The sequence below is a fragment of the Vipera ursinii genome, assembly GCF_947247035.1.
Source record: "Vipera ursinii genome assembly, chromosome: W".
Lineage (NCBI taxonomy): Eukaryota > Metazoa > Chordata > Lepidosauria > Squamata > Viperidae > Vipera > Vipera ursinii.
Window position 1 is genome coordinate 247,370 of NC_139522.1, and position 23,190 is coordinate 270,559.

A 23,190-nucleotide genomic window follows, 5' to 3' on the forward strand; every position below is an offset into this window, starting at 1 on the left:
TCAAATTGTTGGCCTCATGTGAATTTTGTTTTAAAATCTGTTTTAAATTTGATTTTTGAGATTTTTCGCAGAACCTCTATGATGCTTTTGTGGAATCCTAGGGTTCCATGGAACACAGTTTGGGAACCACTGAACTAGAGAAAACTATCTCCATTTAATAGGAAGTCATTTGGGTTGTTTTAGTTTATCAATTTATTGTGCACATTTTAGTTTTCGTTATATATAATTGTTAACTTCTAGGAATCCCTGGAGATTACAACAGCAATATGTACATATGATAAACAAGTGAGAAATAAATGCATATACAGGTAGTCCTCGACTTACAACAGTTCATTTAGTGACCATTTGAAGTTACAACGGCACTGAAAAAAGTGACTTATGACAATTTTTCACACTATAAGCATTGCAGCATCCCCATGGTCACGTGATTTACATTCAGATGCTTGACAAATGACTCACATTTATGATGGTTGCAGTGTCCCAGAGTCATGTGATCTCCTTTTGTGACCTTCTGACAAGCAAAGTCAATGGTGAAACCAGATTCACTTAACAACCGTGTTGCAAATTTAAGAACTGCACTGATTCACTTAACAAAAGTGGCAAGAAAAGTCATAAAATGGGGCAAAACTCACTTAACAAATTTCTCACATAACAACATAAATTTTGAGCTCAATTGTGGTTATACATTGAGGACTACCTGTATGATTTAATTCCATATCTACAGGTGAAACTCGAAAAATTAGAATATCGTGCAAAAGTTCATTTATTTCAGTAATGCAACTTAAAAGGGCAAACTAATATATGAGATAGACTCATTACATGCAAAGCAAGATAGTTCAAGCCGTGATTTGTCATAATTGTGATGATTATGGCTTACAGCTCATGAAAACCCCAAATCCACAATCTCAGAAAATTAGAATATTGTGAAAAGGTGCAATATTCTAGGCTCAAAGTGTCCCACTCTAATCAGCTAATTAAGCCATAACACCTGCAAAGGGTTCCTGAGCCTTTAAATGGTCTCTCAGTCTGGTTCAGTAGGAATCACAATCATAGGGAAGACGGCTGACCTGACAGTTGTGCAGAAAACCATCATTGACACCCTCCATAAGGAGGGAAAGCCTCAAAAGGTAATTGCAAAAGAAGTTGGATGTTCCCAAAGTGCTGTTTCAAAGCACATTAATAGAAAGATATGTGGAAGCGAAAAGTGTGGAAGAAAAAGGTGCACAAGCAGCAGGGATGACCGCAGCCTGGAGAGGATTGTCAGGAAAAGGCCATTCAAAAGTGTTGGGGACTTTCACAAGGAGTGGACTGAGGCTGGAGTCAGTGCATCAAGAGCCACCACACACAGACGGATCCTGGACATGGGCTTCAAATATCGTATTCCTCTTGTCAAGCCGCTCCTGAACAACAAACAACGTCAGAAGTGTCTTACCTGGACTAAAGAAAAACAGACCTGGTCTGTTGCTCAGTGGTCCAAAGTCCTCTTTTCTGATGAGAGCAACTTTTGCATCTCATTTGGAAACCAAGGACCCAGAGTCTGGAGGAAGAATGGAGAGGCACACACTGCAAGATGCTTGAAGTCCAGTGTGAAGTTTCCACAGTCTGTGTTGATTTGGGGAGCCATGTCATCTGCTGGTGTTGGTCCACTGTGCTTCATTAAGTCCAGGGTCAACGCAGCCATCTACCAGGAGGTTTTGGAGCACTTCATGCTTCCTTCCGCAGACGTGCTTTATGGGGATGCTGACTTCATTTTCCAGCAGGACTTGGCACCTGCCCACACTGCCAAAAGCACCAAAACCTGGTTCAGTGACCGTGGGATTACTGTGCTTGATTGGCCAGCAAAACTCAGATTGAGGACCCAGATTGTTGGGGGCAATAAGCTGACTTTGTAATAATGCCGCTTGGGGGGCCCCAAAAGCCCTAATAAGCAGGCATATACATAGAATGAAGGCTACTGCTAAGCTTGTAAGCCGCCCTGAGTCTTCGGAGAAGTGCGGGGTATAAATGGAATTAAAAAAAAAAACTTGCCTGACCTGAACCCCATAGAGAATCTATGGGGCATTGCCAAGAGAAAGATGAGAGACATGAGACCGAACAATACAGAAGAGCTGAAGGCCGCTATTGAAGCATCCTGGTCTTCCATAACACCTCAGCAGTGCCACAGGCTGATAGCTTCCATGCCACGCCGCATTGAGGCAGTAATTGCTGCAAAAGGGGCCCAAACCAAGTACTGAGTACATATGCATGCTTATACTTTTCAGAGGTCCGATATTGTTCTATGTACACTCCTTGTTTTATTGATTGCATGTAATATTCTAATTTTCTGAGATTGTGGATTTGGGGTTTTCATGAGCTGTACACCATAATCATCACAATTATGACAAATCACGGCTTGAACTATCTTGCTTTGCATGTAATGAGTCTATCTCATATATTAGTTTCCCCTTTTAAGTTGCATTACTGAAATAAATGAACTTTTGCACGATATTCCAATTTTTCAAGTTTCACCTGTATGTCTATTTTTGTAAACTGAGTTCATTGCCAGTATTTTCAGGATTTGTCTAATTTCCTTGGAAACTATTAGCCATAGAAAGAAGCAAAAACCTAGCAGGATACTAAAGCCTAAACACAGTACATTCTGCTTGGATCTTGGCCAGGCTTTTGATATTTCATCAATGTATACTCAGGCAATTAAAGTGACATTGATAATGCTGGAAAGCTGCCTTCTAAAACAATTAAATAGATCAAAATGAAAAACACATCTTTAGGCTTCTAAATCCAAATTCCATATTTAACAAAATAACTGTAGACTCTGCATAACCCTGACAGCTTCCTTCTCATTTCAGTTGAGCTGTTTACTTTCCTAAGTTTGTTCCCTAAGCACTACAGTAGGGGTGGGCAAGCTTTTGGGCCACATTTTTTTCACGTACATATATATTTCTGCCTCTAAGGGGCACAAGGTTTGTTTCCCTTTGATCAGCAAAGGCACTGGAAGTACATAGGAATTTTCAGCCCACATCCTTGTACGTAGGCTAAGATGGCTTGGGGGAGTGTTAAATAAAACATGCATTTTTACCTATTATTTGATGGGGAAAAGTTAAAAACTGAATGACTGAAAATTCTGCGATTGAATTTTAGTGGAGCAAACTTGGACCCACAAGTTGGAAGCTGGGGTGCCTCATGCAACCCATGGGTCACAGTTTGCTTCTTCCTGTGTCTTAGGTTGGAGAGCTGACCTCTTTTAAACTTGCTTCCCATCAACCCAGGATGAGGTGCTCAGGTTGTGACACACTGTATCATTCACACATTTCATTCACTGTTAACAGAAATTACATTTGATAGCAGAGAATTTACTGGGAACCTTTCATTGGAAAATGGCTGTGTGACCGAGCTTGCACTCTCCCCATCACCTTACCATCTGGAAACAGAACTGAAAAATTTGGGAAGGCACTCTCACTCAGTCCTACACCCTCACTCTACATAAAAGTTGCTTTTCTCATTTGCTCTGCATATTTCAGAGTCTGACCTTTAGAGCATTGATGACAGTTTCAATGTGGGTTTTGACAGCTTCATGTGAGAATTCAGAGCTGGCTAGGGTACACATGCTCTCCAGGGCTAGGTATCTTAGGTTCGTCTCTCGATGCTGCAGGAACTGGCCTAGTTGATTGCATGCACGCACCAGCAGGTTGGGTTCACTGCAGAACAAGAAGTCAGGGTTAATTCCAGAGTAGGCACAGCAAGGAGTACTCTGCATGTAGCTCAGCCTGTCAGTCTCCCAGTGTGCCAGCAATCCACCTGATTCTAACCTAATTCTATAAAAACACTCTGTTCTTTTTATTTGATTTTCATGGTTCTCTTTTGTTTCACTGGCTCTGCCTATACCTTCTAATGGCTGACACTTAACAGAAACTCTTGGAAGTCACACAAGGGTTTTTCCCCCAGAGGTTTGGTTCAATTAAAACAGACATGTCAAACTCACAACATCACATGACGTCATGCAACATATTGGAGCTTTTTCTCCATTGCCGGGCACGGTTTCCTGGTGATGCATCCGGCCTCTGGGCCGGCAGTTTGACACCCCTGAATTAAAACAATACTGAAGAACTTTGGGTCTGTGGGCCAAGTTATTTCCATTTAACATACTGATTTCTAAGGCAGATCTTGTTCTTTCTCCCACAAATTGGGAAAACTCAAATTGATCAGAACCTTTCACCCATTTCCTTGTAAACAATCAGGTTAAAAACTCAGTTGAAACCAAATTACTTTTATAAAAAAAAGGTCTTCTAAGCTGAGGAGAATTTCGGAGGGTTCTTTTGGCTAACTTTCCACTCCTCAAATGTTGCAAACACATGTCTTTCCCCCTACCATCCCACTGCAACTTGGCTTTTAAAAAGTCTCTAATAATATTAATGTATCAACAGTATCAATGGAGGCATTCAAAAAGTTAGTTGTGAAACAAAATGAGCATTTTCAAGGAGAAGCAGAATTATTATTATTATTATTATTATTATTATTATTATTATTATTATTATTATTATTATTATTATTATTATTAATTAAATTTATATACCGCCCTTCTCCCGAGGGACTCAGGGCGGTGAACAGGGCACATATAAATAGCAAATACAAAAATTAAAAAGAGAATTAAATAATCGGCCAGTAAAACAATACAGTATAAAAACCCATTAAGAACCCTAAAATGCCCCCATCAGGCCAGGCCAGCTTGTTCGAATAAGTGGGTCTTCAGACCGCGTCGGAAGGAGCGAAGGTCCGGTGCCGTCCGGAGCTCGACCGGCAGCTGGTTCCATAAAGCCGGAGCGCCCACAGAGAAGGCCCTCCCCCTGGGGGCCGCCAGCCGACATTCTCTGACCGGAGGCACCCTGAGGAGGCCCTCTCTGTGGGAACTCACAGGGCGGAGGGAAGTTGACGCCGGCAGCAGGTGGTCCCCAAGGTACTCCGGACCCATGCTATGTAGGGACTTAAAGACCATAACTAGAATGTTATGGCGAACAGGGTGTGAATGCAGCTCTGGAAGTGCATGGAGGAGAGTACATCTCCAAGAGAATGACATTGTCAATCTGGGTGCCCTTGAAATGGAATGCATTTCCCACCTCCAATCTAATAGACTTTTAGAACAAAAAACCCAACCAAACATAGATGCTTGCCTATCATAGTGGATGATGAGACTGATGGCTTCAAAAAGGATAGCGTTCTTGGCATTGGAGTGCTGGACCTTCTTGGACTTGGGGGGTTCCTGAGCCTTGTTGAGGATAGTCTCCAAGCATTCAACCAGGCGTCCTTTCACTGATGCATCTTCTGCAAATAAAACAAAATATTGAGCCAGTTACTTTAACAAGCAGGAATTCTAGTCCCAATCAGCCATTCATCAGTTGTAGCACAAAACAGTTGACACTCCACCCATGCAAGGATCTATATTGAATTCCAGTTTCTCACACATTTAAAACCATCCATTCTCTGTTGTTCTGAAAGTCTCCATATGGAAATGCAACCAAAGCTCAATGTGTTTGGGATGCTACAAAATAATAGGCATTATCAGGATCTCCTCCTCCAATGATCAAATGCAGAGTGAGAGGAAAATGGGAAGGGCATGAGCACAATGTTTGTGCAGGCTCATTACTAGAGCAGGAAAAAAGACATCCCTAAAAAGACCTAGAAAAAAGAAGAGATGAAGAGAAGCTAACTTTTTTATTAAATTCATATCCCATCTATTTGCCAAAAATGCATTCAAAACAGTCAATGATCCTGAATTATAAATGAAAACTGGTGTAGTGATGAAAAGGTAAAACAAGGTAAAACAGATTAATAATAAAAGGAAGCATTGCTTCTATGCCTTTTACTAAGGAGAGGACTGCAAATCAGCAAGAAGTGCAGCACCAGGAAGTTGGCATATTCCAGTACTATCTTTTATTTCACTGAGCAGAAAACCCCATTTTTGTTACCTTGGGTGAGGTAGCACTGTAGCAGCCGCAGAAGCTTAACTGAGAGCCAAGGGGCTGACACAAAGTAATAGGTGTAGTCCTGGAAGTCTGTGGAGGCTGAAGACACAATCTGAAAGGAGAGGATACAAGCAGGGCAGCCCAGAGAGCCAGTCAGAAATGTCCACATTTGGTGCATCAGAACAACCATATTCCCTAAGAATCTCTATGCCATTGTCACCAAAGTTCATGGTTCGCAACTGCCTGAGTAAAATTAGCTATGCCACAAGACTTGGGGTCAAACTGTGGGAAGATAAATGGCCCTTATACTACTACTTCCAAATGAAGGCCCCAACTTCCTAAGCTACTAATATGGTCAGAAAAGAAGATAGGTGTGTTATACAGCAAAAGAATAAAGAACTGTGTGCTAGCTATATCATGTCAGGAAGAAGTTGGAGAATGCCAAACTAAATCTGCCACTAGCTATATGCACTGTTGCTCTATCAGTATACTGTATTTTATCTAAATATATTGTATAATGTAGCATGTGAACAATTTGCACACTCTTAATAAACAAGGAGGGGATGGGGGAAGGTATCAGCTGAGAAGTTTCCACTGAAGGTAAATAGCTTGTGGGAGAAGCTCCAGAATTTGTTTAGGAAAACCCTCTTCCACATTCTATAGGCAACTGTCCAAGTTTTGTCAATCTGCTGCCCTGCTCTCAAGTAGATACAGGTGAAACTCGAAAAATTAGAATATCGTGCAAAAGTTCATTTATTTCAGTAATGCAACTTAAAAGGGGAAACTAATATATGAGATAGACTCATTACATGCAAAGCAAGATAGTTCAAGCCGTGATTTGTCATAATTGTGATGATTATGGCGTACAGCTCATGAAAACCCCAAATCCACAATCTCAGAAAATTAGAATATTACATGCAATCAATAAAACAAGGAGTGTACATAGAACAATATCAGACCTCTGAAAAGTATAAGCATGCATATGTACGCAGTATTTGGTTTGGGCCCCTTTTGCAGCAATTACTGCCTCAATGTGGCATGGCATGGAAGCTATCAGCCTGTGGCACTGCTGTGGTGTTATGGAAGACCAGGATGCTTCAATAGCGGCCTTCAGCTCTTCTGCATTGTTCGGTCTCATGTCTCTCATCTTTCTCTTGGCAATGCCCCATAGATTCTCTATGGGGTCCAGGTCAGGTGAGTTTGCTGGCCAATCAAGCACAGTAATCCCACTGCTTTTGGCAGTGTGGGCAGGTGCCAAGTCCTGCTGGAAATTGAAGTCAGCATCCCCATAAAGCTTGTCTGCGGAAGGAAGCATGAAGTGCTCCAAAATCTCCTGGTAGATGGCTACGTTGACCCTGGACTTAATGAAGCACAGTGGACTAAGAACAGCAGATGACATGGCTCCCCAAATCAACACAGACTGTGGAAACTTCACACTGGACTTCAAGAATCTTGCAGTGTGTGCCTCTCCATTCTTCCTCCAGACTCTGGGTCCTTGGTTTCCAAATGAGATGCAAAAGTTGCTCTCATCAGAAAAGAGGACTTTGGACCACTGAGCAACAGACCAGGTCTGTTTTTCTTTAGCCCAGGTAAGACGCTTCTGACCTTGTTTGTTGTTCAGGAGCGGCTTGACAAGAGGAATACGATATTTGAAGCCCATGTCCAGGATCCGTCTGTGTGTGGTAGCTCTTGATGCACTGACTCCAGCCTCAGTCCACTCCTTGTGAAAGTCCCCAACACTTTTTTTTTTTATTGAAAAGTTTTAAAAATACAATTTTCCTTTAACTTTAGGGAGGGGAGGAGGGAGGGGGAAGGGGGTTTTTTAAAGTCCCCAACACTTTTGAATGGCCTTTTTCTGACAATCCTCTCCAGGCTGCGGTCATCCCTGCTGCTTGTGCACCTTTTTCTTCCACGCTTTTCCCTTCCACATAACTTTCTATTAAGGTGCTTTGATACAGCACTTTGGGAACATCCAACTTCTTTTGCAATTACCTTTTCAGGCTTTCCCTCCTTATGCAGGGTGTCAATGAGGGTTTTCTGCACAACTGTCAGGTCAACAGTCTTCCCCATGATTGTGATTCCTACTGAACCAGACTGAGAGACCATTTAAAGGCTCAGGAACCCTTTGCAGGTGTTATGGCTTAATTAGCTGATTAGAGTGGGACACTTTGAGCCTAGAATATTGCACCTTTTCACAATATTCTAATTTTCTGAGATTGTGGATTTGGGGTTTTCATGAGCTGTAAGCCATAATGACAAATCACGGCTTGAACTATCTTGCTTTGCATGTAATGAGTCTATCTCATATATTAGTTTCCCCTTTTAAGTTGCATTACTGAAATAAATGAACTTTTGCACGATATTCTAATTTTTCGAGTTTCACCTGTACTTGTTCCAAAGCAGGCAAGTTCATAGCTTTGCACAAGGGAAATGGTTAAGACGCCATATCAAAGACCCTCCTTTTGTCTCTCCACCATCCAGTGACAGGAGGACAAAGCCATTTATCACAGCTGTGACTAGGATGCTGTCCTCTCTGTGATCCACCCAAGTCAGTCCTCAACCCTCATTGCCCTCTTTTGTGTGTATACGCTCAACTTATGTATTCCACAATCCACTCCCAACAAATAAAATGCACAATGGGAAAAAGTACATTCACTATATTTTCTTTGAAGATGCTGCAGCTTCATACACAGATTCATTAATTAGTCACAATGGATGCCAAGACCATTACATTTTTCCAACAAACACAAACTCTACCATAAATGTAAAAAAATGTTGAAACAAAACATATACTAAGCAAAAGAATGGATTCTTGGCTCTCCTTTCCTCACTCACCCTGCTGAGCCTGGATACTGCCAGGGAGACACATGTCTTGAAGTCATCAGGATTCTTCTTGCAGAGGCAAGCAATGAGGCTGACAGCAGCTGTGACCACACCCTGTATTGTGAGGGGGTGTAAGGAGAAAGAGATGGAAAACTGAGACTTCTATAGGAGCTGCAACAAGCAGTCAATGGAGAAACTGGCAGTAAAATCACAGATTGTGGTCATGTGATGACTTGCTAAATGACCACAGGTGAATTGCTTTACTGCAAAGTGATGTCATAACTCCAATGGAGTGACATCATTTTCCCTTAGTGACTGTGTTGGTCTCATGGTTCCAATAGATGAGAGCAATTAAAGCAGAACTCGGAGAGTTGAGTTTTCCTCTAAGAACATGTTTATTGGTTACAAAGTATTGGCATGGTCAAAAGTGAAACCAAGACTAAAGTTCCCTCCAAAAAGTTACAGCATTACAAAGTTAAACTTTCCACCCGAGAAACTATGCAATCAACTACATTTCCCAATAGAACGGTTTGGCAGGCTTAGGCTCAACCCCCAGTCTAACGAACAGAAATGACCTTGGTTCGTACAGGACAGAAATGTTGAAGCATAAAACTCCCCATTCCTCCCCCCATTCCTGTGGCAACTGAAAACAAGCAAGATGGCTTCAGCCAGGTTTGTTGCAGAGTTGACAGTCGGACCCCCCCCCCAAAGAAAAAACAGATCCTGTAGAAGAACAAAAGGTGAAGTTAGGAATCTCCCCAGGGTTTTTGAGGATGTTTATTGTAAAACTTTTTTATCAACCGGTCCGCTTTGACATCTGTACTTTTCACCCAAGTGGCCTCTGACAAAGAATGTCCCTTCCACTGCACTAGGTACTGTAATTTTCATTTGTATAACCTAGAGTCAAGGACTCACTTAATTTCATAATGAGTTTCCCCTCAACTAAAAGAGGACCAGGTGCCTTCTTAGGGATTGGTCACAATGACTGCAATGGAGCACAGGGTGAATTTTCCCCAGTAAGCGAGGAAGTTTTAACTCAACTGTCACAGGATTTATGATTCTAACTATAGGAAAAGGACCAAGAAATTTCAGTCCCAATTTCTTACTAGGCAGTTTGAGTCTTAAATACTTAGTTGAAAGATAGACCTTTCCCCCCACTCAAAACAGTCTCTCAGGTGACTGCTTCTTATCGGCTTGTTCCTTGTAAGTTTTTGCAGCTTGCATTAGAGCTTTTTTTTACATTAGTCCAAACAGCCTGCCATGTCACCCATTGATCTAAGGTTTGTTTTTTTGTTTTTTTTATTGAAAAGTTTTACAATACATTTTTGAATACAAAAAACCCTCCTCCCCCTCCCCTCTTCCATTGATCTAAGGTTTGTGAGGCAGGTGGTTCTTGGGGTATTCAGGCATAGGAACGAACTCTCAGCCGGTGGCTATTTTAAATGGAGTAAGTCCAGTACTACTGTGCACAGTATTATTGTAAACCACTTCAGCAAAAGGTAATAGGTCAGTCCAGTTAGTCTGTTGGTAGTTAACATAGCATCTAATGTATTGTTCCACCATTGCATTAGCTCGTTCAGCCGATCCATTCGTGCTTGGATGAAAAGCCAACGAAAGTCCTTGAGTGGACCCAATTAGCTTGAGAAAGTCTCTCCAAAACTTCGCTGTAAATTGAACCCTATCTGATATAATCTTCTTTGGGGCACCATGGAGGCGGTATATATGTTTCAGAAACATCTTAGCTAACTTCTTTGCAGAAGGGAGCCCCAAGGAGGCTATAAAATGATCCTGCTTTTGAAAAGAGATCAACAACAGTCTATATTACTGTATTTCCTCTGTTTTCCGGTAGCTCAACAATAAATTTAATTTAATTTAATTTAATTATGGGACTTATATGCCGCCCTATCTCCTGAAGGACTCAGGGCGGCTAACAACAATAAAACAACAATAAAACAATAAATACAAGTATTAAAAGAAATTAAATTTACAAAGCCCCACTAAAAACCAATAAAAGTTAAAACAAAATTAAAACCCCCATCTTCAGTCCAGGTCGGCCAGTTGGAAAAGGTATGTCTTTAGGTCGCGATGAAAGGACCGGAGATCTGGGGCCATCCAAAGTTCTCGGGGGAGCTGATTCCAGAGGGCAGGCGCCCCAACAGGGGAAGGCCCTCCCCCTGGGGGTCGCCAGCCGACATTGTCTGGCCGACGGCACCCTGAGGAGACCCTCTCTGTGTGAGCGCACAGGGTGATGGAAAGTCGTTCCTGGCAGCAGACGGTCCTGTAAATATCCCGGGCCTAAGCCATGTAGGGCTTTATAGGTAAGAACCAGCACTTTGAACCTCACCCAAAGGGCAACCGGCAACCAATGCAGCCCACGCAGGAGGGGTATAATATGGGAGTATCGGGATACTCCCATCACAACCCGCACGGCCGCATTCTGCACCAGCTGAAGCCTCAGGGTGGTCTTCAAGGGCAGCCCCATGTAGAGAGCGTTGCAGTAATCTATACGGGAGGTGACGAGTGCATGAGTGACTGTACATAAGGCATCTCGGTCCAGATAGGGGCGCAACTGGCGTACCAGGTGAACCTGGGCAAATGCCCCCCTGGCCACGACTCCTATATGATGTTCTAAATTGAGTCGTGCATCCAGGAGGACGCCTAAGTTGCACGCCCTATCAACGGGAGGTAACACCTCTCCCCCCATAACCAAAGATGGTAAATCTTGGACAACACAAGATGCCGATACGTAGAGCCACTCGGTCTTGGCCGGGTTGAGTTGGAGCCTGTTCTTCCCCATCCAGATTCGTACCGCTTCCAAGCAACGGGACATCACGTTGAGGGCATCACTGGGTTGGTTCAGAGTGGAGATGAAAAGCTGGTTATCATCAGCATATTGATGATACCTCACTCCAAAACCACGTATGATCTCACCCAGTGGCTTCATATAGATGTTGAACAGGAGGGGAGAGAGGACCGACCCCTGAGGGACCCCACAATCAAGGGGCCTCAGGGTTGACCTCTGTCCTCCTGCCAACACCGTCTGTGAACAGCCCGAGAGGTAGGAGGAGAACCACCGTAGAACAGTGCCTCCCACTCCCAACCCCCGGAGACGTCGCAGCAAGATACCATGGTCGATGGTATCAAAAGCCGCTGAGAGATCTAATAGGACCAGGACAGAGGAATAACCCCTATCCCGAGTCCGCCAGAGATCATCCACCAGCGCGACCAATGCCGTCTCCGTGCTGTACCCGGGCCTGAAACCCGATTGGTACGGATCCAGATACTCAGTTTCCTCCAGGACCAGCGGGAGCTGCCGTGCCACCACGGTCTCAACAACCTTCGCAAGAAAGCGAAGGTTGGAGACAGGACGAAAATTATTCAAAATAGCTGGGTCCAAGGCAGGTTTCTTGAGGAGGGGCCTCACCACCGCCTCCTTCAAAGCAGCAGGGAAGCACCCCTCACTCAAAGAAGCATTAATCACTGCCTGGAGCCAGCCTCGTGTGACCTCCCGAGCCGCATAAACCAACCAGGAGGGACACGGATCCAACAAACACATGGCGGCACTTAATCTACCCATGATCCTGTCCACTTCATCCGGAGTCACAGGGTCAAACTCCTCCCAAATAATGTCGGCCAGACCCATCGTTTCCCCCTCGTCAGATACTGCCCAGTCGGAGTCCAGACCGGTCCGGATCTAAGCGATTTTGTCCAGCAGATGCTGACTAAACTCCTCGGCCTGTCCTCGCAAGGGGTCCTCCCCTGTCCCCTGATTTAAATGGGAACGGGTCACCCTAAACAGGGCGGCCGGGCGATTATCTGAGGATGCAATGAGGGTGGCGAAGTAGGCACGCTTCGCCACCTCCATTGCCACAAGGTAAGATCTGGTAAAAGATCTTAACTGTGTTCGGTCAGATTCGGACCGACTGGATCTCCAAATGCTCTCTAGGCCCCTTCTCCGGTGCTTCATCTCCCGTAGGTTCACGGAAAATCAAGGGGCCAACCGGGACCTGCGCCGTGTCAGAGGCCGCAAAAGCACAACGCGGTTGAGAGCTTCAGAAGCAGTCAGTTGCCAGGCGTCAACCAAGGTCTCGACCGGGCTGTGGGAAAGGAAGGCAGGGATCAATCCAAGCGCCATCTGAAACCTTTCTGGGTCCATCAAGCGCCTGGGGCAGAACCACCTGCTCGGTTCTGCCTCCCAGCGGCGGGAGGTGGCATGACGAAGGCCCAGCTGCAGGAGATGATGATCGGTCCATGAAAGGGGCTGTACAGATGGAGAAACCCCACCCAGATCATTGAGCCACTGCCCGGAGACAAAAATAAGGTCAGGCGTGTTTCCCCCCTCATGGGTCGGGCCCTGAATAATCTGAGTCAGGTCCATGGCCATCATGGAAGCCATGAACTCTCGGGCCACCCCCAACGCCCCCCCCAGGGAAGCTAGGTTAAAATCCCCCAGCACCAAAAATCTGGGAAATTCCACCGCCAATCCCGAGAGAGCGTCGAGTAGCCCGGGCAGAGCCGTTGCCACGCAGCTGGGAGAAAGGTACATGAGCAACAGGCCCAACTGACCACCAGGGCCCCACCTTAAGAGGAGGGACTCACATCCGCCTATCTGAAGGGCAGTGACCTCCCGCGGACAAAGGGCCTCCTTAATAACCGCCACCCCGCCGCCACTACCTTTTTTTTTTTTAATTGAAAAGTTTTAACATACAATTTTTCTTTAAAACCCCCCCTCCCCCTCCCTTCTCCCTCCCCCTACCTCTCCCCCCTCCCCCCCTCCCCCCCGACTTCCCAGAGCTAAATACAAGGTATATAAAAAAAACAATCATAAACAATCATATACTAACAACTATAAACTCTAAAATCCATCACTCTCTAGCTTATATAGGATAAAACAAGCCTTAGTAATATTAAATATATATTTAAAAAAAACTAAAAAAAAGAAAAAAAAAAGAAAGAAGACTTATTCAAATGCTACATAAAACTTCTTAACCCTATACTTATTCTGGATAAACTCAATCCATTTTCTCCATTCCATAATATAGCGTTCTTGCGAGTGATCTTTCAAATAGGCCGAAATCTTCGCCATCTCTGCCAGGTCGGAAACCTTTAAAGTCCACTCTTCTATGGTCGGCAGTTCCTCTTTCTTCCAATACTGACCTATCAAGAGTCTTGCTGCCGCCACTACCTTGAGCCCGAGGCTGATGCAGCACACGGAAACCTGGAGGGCATAAATCAATCAGAGGGACTCCTCCCTCTGAGCCCAACCAAATCTCTGTAATGCATGCCAGGTCTGCGTCTTCCTCCTCGATCAAGTCACGGATGAGGGGAGCTTTATTCACAACAGACCTGGCATTCAAATAAATCAGCCTGAGCTCAGGTATCTGCCCTCCCCCTCCCCCGGGAAAGCAGGTGGAAACCAGAGGGTCGGAGCGCGCCACAGCTCGAAAATAGCGGTGGCGCGATCCCAGATTATGATATGGCCCTCTGTTCATCCATCTGCCGCCATTCCCAATCACCGTGGGGATCGATATCCCCACCCCATCCCCCCGGGCCCCAAGACTCTCCCCAGCCCCCTTATCGCCGCGACCATCAGCCAACCTAGGCTGAAGTAGGTCCGGCAAACCCCCTCCCCTCGTTATGATGGGCCTGATACCCCTCCCCCCTCCCTAACCCATTAAAAATTCTAAAAAGAAAACCCAAAAGCCTCCTTTTTCTGCCATGCCACCTCTCGGGGTCCCAAGACCCGTCATTAAGGAAACGGCGGCAAAGATTGGATGGCCACATCTGAGAGAGGGGGGAATCTCTCAGAATAAGCAGCTGTCTTGCAGTATAAACCACCAACAGTAAAAACAAAAGTAAAAACAAAAGGAACGAGTCGGCAAGAACAAGATGCATATTAATAATAGGTCCACAGAGCTGGACAGTGACTCCCGAACATGGTCACCCTCTCAAAGTGACCAAGAGCTTCCAATTTCAGGGAGAAACCCCTATCCAGCTCTGGGTGGGTCGCAGAAGGAGAAAAAATCCGATGGCTGGGCGATAGTAAACAAACAGTGTATTTGTGGTGGTATTCACAGCTTCGATGAAAGCAGATGTAAGTAAGTCTCGGGCTTCAGATTCCAGGCCCAGCCGACAACAGCTGGATCCCTCTGTTGCCCAATACCACCAGGCCATAAAGTCCATAGCTATCTCCTCCCAGGGTTGAGAGGGGTCCACTACCGGCTGCAACAATCCAGGGGGTTTTCCTGGTCATTTTTTCATGGCAGCGCAGGGGGCACAGCTTTTCACATAGCTTTCAATGTCCTTTTTCATTCCCAGCCACCAAAATTGCCTCCAGACCAAATACAATGTCTTTAGAAATCCAAAGTGACCGGCTAGTTTGGCATCGTGACTGCATTGAAGCACCTGGATTCTGAGGGTCTCGGGCAGGTACAATTTAGAGCCCTTCCAGGCTAGATCACTTCACTGGGTCAGTAGAGTCTTATTCACCTGGAACAAAACGTCAGACATTAACTCTTCCCTAAGTTTTTCCTCAAAGGGCTATCTGGCTCGGCAGACTGAGTGTGACATTGATTGTGGCAGTGGAATAATAGAATTTACAATGTCCTCCTGGTGGCCTTTGTACTGGAGCATCCTAGACAAGGCATCAGCCAAGAAATCCCCCACACACGGGAACTACTTCAAAATGAAATTGAAACGATTAAAGTACTGCACCCAACGGACCTGTTTGGGGGACAACTTTTGAGGGGTTCTTAGTGCCTCTAGGTTTTTATGATCAGTCCATAACTCAAAAGGCACTTTACTTTCCTCAAGGAAATGGCACCACGTTAGTAGGGCCCACCTCACCACAGAAGCCTCCTTTTCCCATTCAGCCCATCACATCACCTTTCAGTGTCAGTTAGTTTCCTGGAGGTGTAGGCACAGGGTTGTAGGTCTCCCTTTTGATTTCTCTGCAGAAGGATTGCTCCCATTGTGACATCACTTGCATCAGCTTGGATTATGAACTGCTCGTCAAGATCAGGGTGTTTGAGAACAGGTTCAGCAGCAAATAGTCTTTTTAGGCTTTCAAATGCCACTTGGAATTCCATAGACTATGACAGGGGCTGACAGGGTCGAGGCTCCCCCCCCTTTTCCGGTTTTCAGCAGTTCAGTAATCGGTAAAGCTGTCTTAGCAAAAGAAGGAATGAATTGCCGATAAAACACTAGAACAGGGCTTTTCAAACTTTTCACCCATTGTACCACTTTTAGGATATGGCAATATCCGAGTACCACCAGTCACCTAGCAAAAGGTGTCAAAAACGTGACCCCCCCAAAAAGGAAAAAAGTGATAAAGTACAGGTGGTCCTCGACTTACAACAGTTCACTAAGTGACTGTTCAAAGTTACAACGGCACTGAAAAAAGTGACTTATGACCATTTTTCACACTTATGACCATTTCAGCATTCCCAGGGTCATGTGATTTACATTCGGATGCTTGGCAACTGATTCATATTTATGATGACTGCAGTGTTTCAAGGTCATGTGATCCCCTTTTCCAACCTTTTGACAAGCAAAGTCAATGGGGAAACCAGATTCACTTAACAACCTTTTATATCAGTGGTGTCAAACTCAATTTCATTGAGGGCCACATTAGCATTGTGGTTACCATGGGGTGTGTGTGTTCCTTCCTTCCTTTTTCCCTGCCTCCCTGCCTCCCTCCTTCTCATTCCCATCTCCTTCCTTCCCTGATCCTGGTGCTTCTGCTGAGCCCTGACAGCTGATCGGCGCTTATGCAGGGCTGTCAGGGCTCAGCAGAAGCACCAGGATCAGTGCCAGACTCCAGCTGATCAGCACTTCTGGATGGCTTAGCAGAACCACCAGGATCAACACTGGGATCCAGCTGATCGGCGCTTCTGGGGGGCCCTGCAGAAGCGCATGCCAATCCAGGGGCTCCTGTCCAGCTCACTCGCTCATCCTTTCCCCCAAAACAGGCTGCTCGCTCGCTCACCCTTCCCCCGAAAACAGGCCGCTCGCTCGCTCACCCTTCCCCCGAAAACAAGCTGCTCGCTCGCCCTTCCCCCCAAAACAGGCCACTCGTTCACTCACCCCCGTCTCTTACAAGGCCACCCCATCTCTTACAAGGCCGCATGGTCACTCGCTCACTCCGTCTCTTACAAGGCTGCATGTTCGGTTGCTCGTTCACCCCGTCTCTTCCAAGGCCGCATGCACACTCGCTCGCTCGCTCGCTCACTCTCACTCACCCTTCCCCCGAAAACAGGCTGCTCACTCTGTCTCTCCTCACTGCTTTGCTAAGAAAAACCTCTTTGCTTCTCACTCTTTCTCTCCCTCTCCCACCAAAACCTGCCCCTTTTATACCTTCTCTCCCTCCTCTTCCTCCTTTTCTCTTCTGGGCGTGCCAGAAGCTCCAATTACCATGTCGCCACGTGTGCCGATCCTGGGACTTCTGCCAAGCTCTGCAGCTACAACTGATCTCCAGGTCTGTGCAACACCACTTTTGGTTCCCTCCCCCGCCACACTTGGCTAGGGGTTGCGTACCACTTGCCAGGTGCTAAAGTACAACTGGTGGTATGCATACCACTGGTTGAAAAGCCTTGCCCTAGAAAGCTTTGAAGCTGTTTGCGGGTTCGTAGAGGCTGCCATTCAAACACTGCTTTGACTTTGGCTGGGTCCATCTTTATCCCTTTGCTGGAAATCCTCTACCCAAGGTAGTCGAGGCATGTTTGATGGAATTCACATTTAGAGAGTTTAGCGTAAAGTTTTGCTTTCAGTAATTTTTTGAGCACCTCGCACACTAATCTCATATGCTCCGCCATGGTTTTGGTGTAAATAAGGATGTCGTCAACATAGACTAAGACCCATTTATACAGGTGATCATGCAGCACTTGATTAATTGCATGAACACAGCAGGGGCCCCTTGGAGGCCAAAGGGCATAACTTTGAACTGAGAGCTTCCCAGAGGGCTGTTGAAAGCTGTTTTCCATTCATCCCCCTCTTTAATTTGCAACCGGTAATAAGCCTCTCTTAAGTCCAACTTTGTGAAAAATGTCCCTTTCGCCAGATGGGCCAACATGTCCTTAATTAAGGGGAGGGGGTACATATTTCCCACACTGACCGCATTTAACCCTTTAAAATCAACGCACAATCTCAGCGATCCATCATTTTTCTCCTTAAACAGAACGGGGGCAGCCACGCGTGACTTTGCGGGTTGAATGAAACCTCTGGCTAGATTCTCGTCAATGTACACTCCCTCAGTTCTTTTAACTCTCTGGGAATCATTGAATACATTTTTGGCTTAGGGAGATTGGCCCCTGGTAGAATTTAAATTGCGCAGTCAGTTGGCCGGTTTGGGGAGGGAAGGATGTCACATTCCTTTTCACTGAAAGCTTCCGCTAAAACTCAGTATTCATTTGGTATAAGTTGGGTCCATGGAATGGGTTCTATGGCCGCTCTCAATAGTTCAAGGGGCTGTCCTTGGTCTTCAATAGTGACAGCTCCTCGCACTTTGCTGGGTGTGGTAGGAGGGAGGGGTCCAGTCGCTAACCTTAATGTCCTCACTCCATCCTCCCACCAAATTAAGGGGTGCCATTTATCAAGCCAAGCTAGCCCAAGAATGACGGCCTCAGTCATTTTTGGGACCACTACGAAGCGGATGATTTCCCAGTGCTCCCCCATTTCTTTTCTTTTTTTTAAACAAATTTTATTATTTAAAATATTTCAAAACTTTGGACATGGTGTTATCAGTCTAACATACCTTCTTGTCTTACATCATTTTTTGTGTGTTATATACATTTTATATACAGGTGAAACTCAAAAAATTAGAATATCGTGCAAAAGTTCATTTATTTCAGTAATGCAACTTAAAAGGGCAAACTAATATATGAGATAGACTCATTACATGCAAAGCAAGATAGTTCAAGCCGTGATTTGTCATAATTGTGATGATTATGGTGTACAGCTCATGAAAACCCCAAATCCACAATCTCAGAAAATTAGAATATTGTGAAAAGGTGCAATATTCCAGGCTCAAAGTGTCCCACTCTAATCAGCTAATTAAGCCATAACACCTGCAAAGGGTTCCTGAGCCTTTAAATGGTCTCTCAGTCTGGTTCAGTAGGAATCACAATCATGGGGAAGACTGCTGACCTGACAGTTGTGCAGAAAACCATCATTGACACCCTCCATAAGGAGGGAAAGCCTCAAAAGGTAATTGCAAAAGAAGTTGGATGTTCCCAAAGTGCTGTATCAAAGCACATTAATAGAAAGTTATGTGGAAGGGAAAAGTGTGGAAGAAAAAGGTGCACAAGCAGTAGGGATGACCGCAGCCTGGAGAGGATTGTCAGAAAAAGGCCATTCAAAAGTGTCAGAAGCGTCTTACCTGGGCTAAAGAAAAACAGACCTGGTCTGTTGCTCAGTGGTCCAAAGTCCTCTTTTCTGATGAGAGCAACTTTTGCATCTCATTTGGAAACCAAGGACCCAGAGTCTGGAGGAAGAATGGAGAGACACACACTGCAAGATGCTTGAAGTCCAGTGTGAAGTTTCCACAGTCTGTGTTGATTTGGGGAGCCATGTCATCTGCTGGTGTTGGTCCACTGTGCTTCATTAAGTCCAGGGTCAACGCAGCCATCTACCAGGAGATTTTGGAGCACTTCATGCTTCCTTCCACAGACGAGCTTTATGGGGATGCTGACTTCATTTTCCAGCAGGACTTGGCACCTGCCCACACTGCCAAAAGCACCAAAACCTGGTTCAATGACCGTGGGATTACTGTGCTTGATTGGCCAGCAAACCCACGTGACCTGAACCTCATAGAGAATCTATGAGGCATTGCCAAGAGAAAGATGAGAGACATGAGACCGAACAATGCAGAAGAGCTGAAGGCCGCTATTGAAGCATCCTGGTCTTCCATAACACCTCAACAGTACCACAGGCTGATAGCTTCCATGCCACGCCGCATTGAGGCAGTAATTGCTGCAAAAGGGGCCCAAACCAAGTACTGAGTACATATGCATGCTTATACTTTCAGAGGTCCGATATTGTTCTATGTACACTCCTTGTTTTGTTGATTGCATGTAATATTCTAATTTTCTGAGATTGTGGATTTGGGGTTTTCATGAGCTGTACGCCATAATCATCACAATTATGACAAATCACGGCTTGAACTATCTTGCTTTGCATGTAATGAGTCTATCTCATATATTAGTTTCCCTTTTTAAGTTGCATTACTGAAATAAATGAACTTTTGCACGATATTCTAATTTTTCGAGTTTCACCTGTACATATCATTTATATACAATTGTGCACATTAAACACATTTATACATTTATGCCAGTAATTTTCTTCAATCTTGTCATCCACCTTATTCTAATATTGCTTAAGTTCATAATCTTGTATACCTCTATTAAGACCTTCCTTTCTGTTCCCACCATAGGTAAAATCTATTCCAAATTTTATAATATTCTGACTGTTCTTTATTTTTCAATTCCAAAGTTAACTTATCCATTTCTGTGCATGCCCATATTTTGTTTATCACCTCACTCTCATCAGGTACTTCACTATCCTTCCATTTCTGGGCGAACGTCATTCTCGCTGCTGTAATAATATGCATCATTAAGTATATCTCTTCTTTACTATATTTCTCTTTTGTTATACCAAGCAGGAAAAATTCTGGCCTATATTCTATTCTCCGTCCTAATATTTCCTTTAGCCATGTCTGTATCATTTGCCAAAAACCTTGGGTCTTTTTACAGGTCCACCATGTATGAAAATAGGTGCCTAATTCCCCCATTTCTATACGCACTGGTTCAGTTAGGTGTGTGGCAGGAGCTCCCCCGATGAGAGACCCGTCTACCTGTATGAACCTCATGGCTAGGGGCAGTAGTTTAGCATGAATTCTTAGCTTTAGCACTGTAGGGAGGTTGATTATGCACCTAGTGCAACCCGAGTCGATTAAGATGCTTAAGTCCATTTGGGCTCCTGTCTTGGGTACTATGATTTTCGCGGAAATGGTAAAAGGTGGGATGGCTTGACTCACCATTGGGTCGTTTTCCCCTTCGTCGTCACTGTCATATGGTGCTGGCATCAGGAGTCGCTCTGTTTCCGCTCTCCCCGGGGCGGAGAAGTGACCTTGACAGCTTGCTCTTGGCTGGCCCAATTTGACTTTTCCCACACAGAACGAGGCTTTCTCTTTGGCTTGGCAGTGGCGACAAGGGCACTCTTGGCTTGGGGAAATGGGACCAGACACTCAGCTGCTTGGTGTCCTAGTTGACCACACCTGAAACACTTGATTGGGAGCCCAGCTGACGCCCGAAGGGAACCGGTGTTTGTGGTTGCTTGGGAGCGTCAGGCCACTTGTTGCCTCTCCTAGACCCACCTTGGTCTGAACTCAGAGGTGGTAGGCGTCGGGTGGTGATCCAGTTCGATACCCAAGATTATAGCCATGCGGTATCATTCACAGAGCTGATCAGGAACTCCTCAGTAGGTGCACGTCTGCAACAAATCATGGTCTAGTCCCGCTCTGAAGTAGCGGATTAGCAAGCACTCCGGCCACTGTCTGAGCCTGCCAGCCACTTTCCGAAACTCTCAGATGTAATCTTTAGCTGATCTTCCTCTGCTTCAGGTCATAGATGTCCTTCCTGGCTTGCAGGGTTTGGGATTCATCCTCAAACCTGGATCTCAGCTCACCCATGAACATATTGATGTTCCACAATTCTGGTGCCTGTTCATTGTGTAGGGTGGTCACCCACTCAGCTGCTTACCCTTCGAGGTTCACTGCTATGGCATCGACCATCCCAGCCCCGTCGGGGTAAGCATGAGCATAGCAGTTCAGGTGAGCCCACACCTGGTTCAGGAAGAAAGACAGCTTCTCAGGGTCTCCATCAAACATGGGTTTGATAGGAGGTGGATCTACAGGCCGTTGTCCCCAGTATGCTTGTTATATGCCCGGTCACAGGCATTGGAGTCATGGGGGAGCCACATCGTGAAGCCGTCTCAGCTGGGCTCCCGGGCTTGCAGGGCACCGATCTCTTTCGGGACTATGCCGAGGCACAGGGTTTGACACTGAGGTTGGCCGGGGTAGTGATGAAGCAGCAAAAGCCATCATGACTGGGCTTGGGCTTTGCCAGGGAGGAGGAAGTGTTGGAGAGCTTCTGTGTTCTCATCCACTGGAGATCACATGGCGAGCAATCGGTTCTACTTCTCCCACTTCAGGTCAGTCAAACTTCTCAGTCTCTCAATGGAGTGGCTGTGGAGGGCGGTCAGGTACTTCCACTCCCCTTAGTCATCCCAGCCAGCCGGCCGCTTCACCTTTCTCAGCACAAGTGAACGAAGGCCATGGGACAAAGTTAGTGGGAACTCTGCCTCAGCAGCTTTAGGGGTGCTCCATCGCTGAGAGGTGATCTCCGGTCGATCACGTTCCCCCTGGGTCAAGGTTCACTCCAGTTGCCCCTGGCCCTCCGATGGGATTGCCCGGACTTTCACCGCTCACCAGCAGCAGGAGCTCCTGGGAGGTAGCCTGTGGTCTGGCGGCTGATGCTGTGCTGAGGCCAGAGGACACTTCTCCTCTCTTTCCCATCTCATATTCTTCCCTGAGTCTTCATGGTCCTCCTACAGGTGTTGGTAGGCGACTGGGGCTCAGGACCCCAAGTATTAAAGATTCAAGGAGTCTTGGTTTAATGTCATGGTTCTGATACAGTAGATGAGACCAATTAAAGCAGAACTCGGAGGGTTGAGTTTTCCTCTAAGAACATGTTTATTGGTTACAAAGTATTGGCATGGTGAAAAGTGAAACCAGGACTAAAGTTCCCTCCAAAAAGTTACAGTATTACAAAGTTAAACTTCCCACACCAGAAATTATGAAATCAGCTACATTTCCCAATAGAACGGTTTGGAGGGCTTTCCAACATTAGGCTCAACTCCCAGTCTAATGAGCAGAAATGATCTTGGTTCCCACGGGACAGAGAAATGTTTACATTAGCATAAAACTCCCCATTCCTCCCCCCATTCCTGTGGCAACCGAAAATGAGCAAGATGGCTTCAGCCAGGTTCGTTGCAGAGTTGACAGTTGCTTAGTGAGTGAGTTGCAAGTCTCAATTGTGACCATTATGTGAGGACTACCAGCTAGGATAGGAATGATGAGTGCTGAAGGTCAAAACATCTGAAGGGCACCATGTTGGAAGAAGGCCAATATAAAAATCTGACTACTCATAACTTGTGTTCACAACACTTATTGTTATTAAATCATTTTCTGCATTCATAATATATAATATGTCAAACCATAAATTAATTAAATAACCTGATATTCACAATACAATAAGCCAGAAGAACTAGGACCAAGATTAACATTAATCAAACTTTATTAGTTGTACAAATACATCTAACAGATTTTTAACTAACATAGTTAAACGTATGGTAT

General features: G+C 45.3%; 1 protein-coding gene across 1 annotated transcript in view; it reads right to left on the minus strand.

Moving 5' to 3' along the window:
* Positions 1-23,190, minus strand: part of LOC310648204 (AP-2 complex subunit alpha-1-like) — a 172,634-nt gene that overhangs the window by 61,879 nt on the left and 87,565 nt on the right. Inside the window, exons 6-9 of the mRNA XM_083375954.1 lie at positions 8,793-8,894; positions 5,961-6,069; positions 5,166-5,316; positions 3,527-3,695 (exon numbers count right to left, since the gene is read on the minus strand). Coding sequence (XP_083232080.1) covers positions 3,527-3,695; positions 5,166-5,316; positions 5,961-6,069; positions 8,793-8,894 — 531 coding nt within the window. The remainder of the gene's footprint in view (positions 1-3,526; positions 3,696-5,165; positions 5,317-5,960; positions 6,070-8,792; positions 8,895-23,190) is intronic.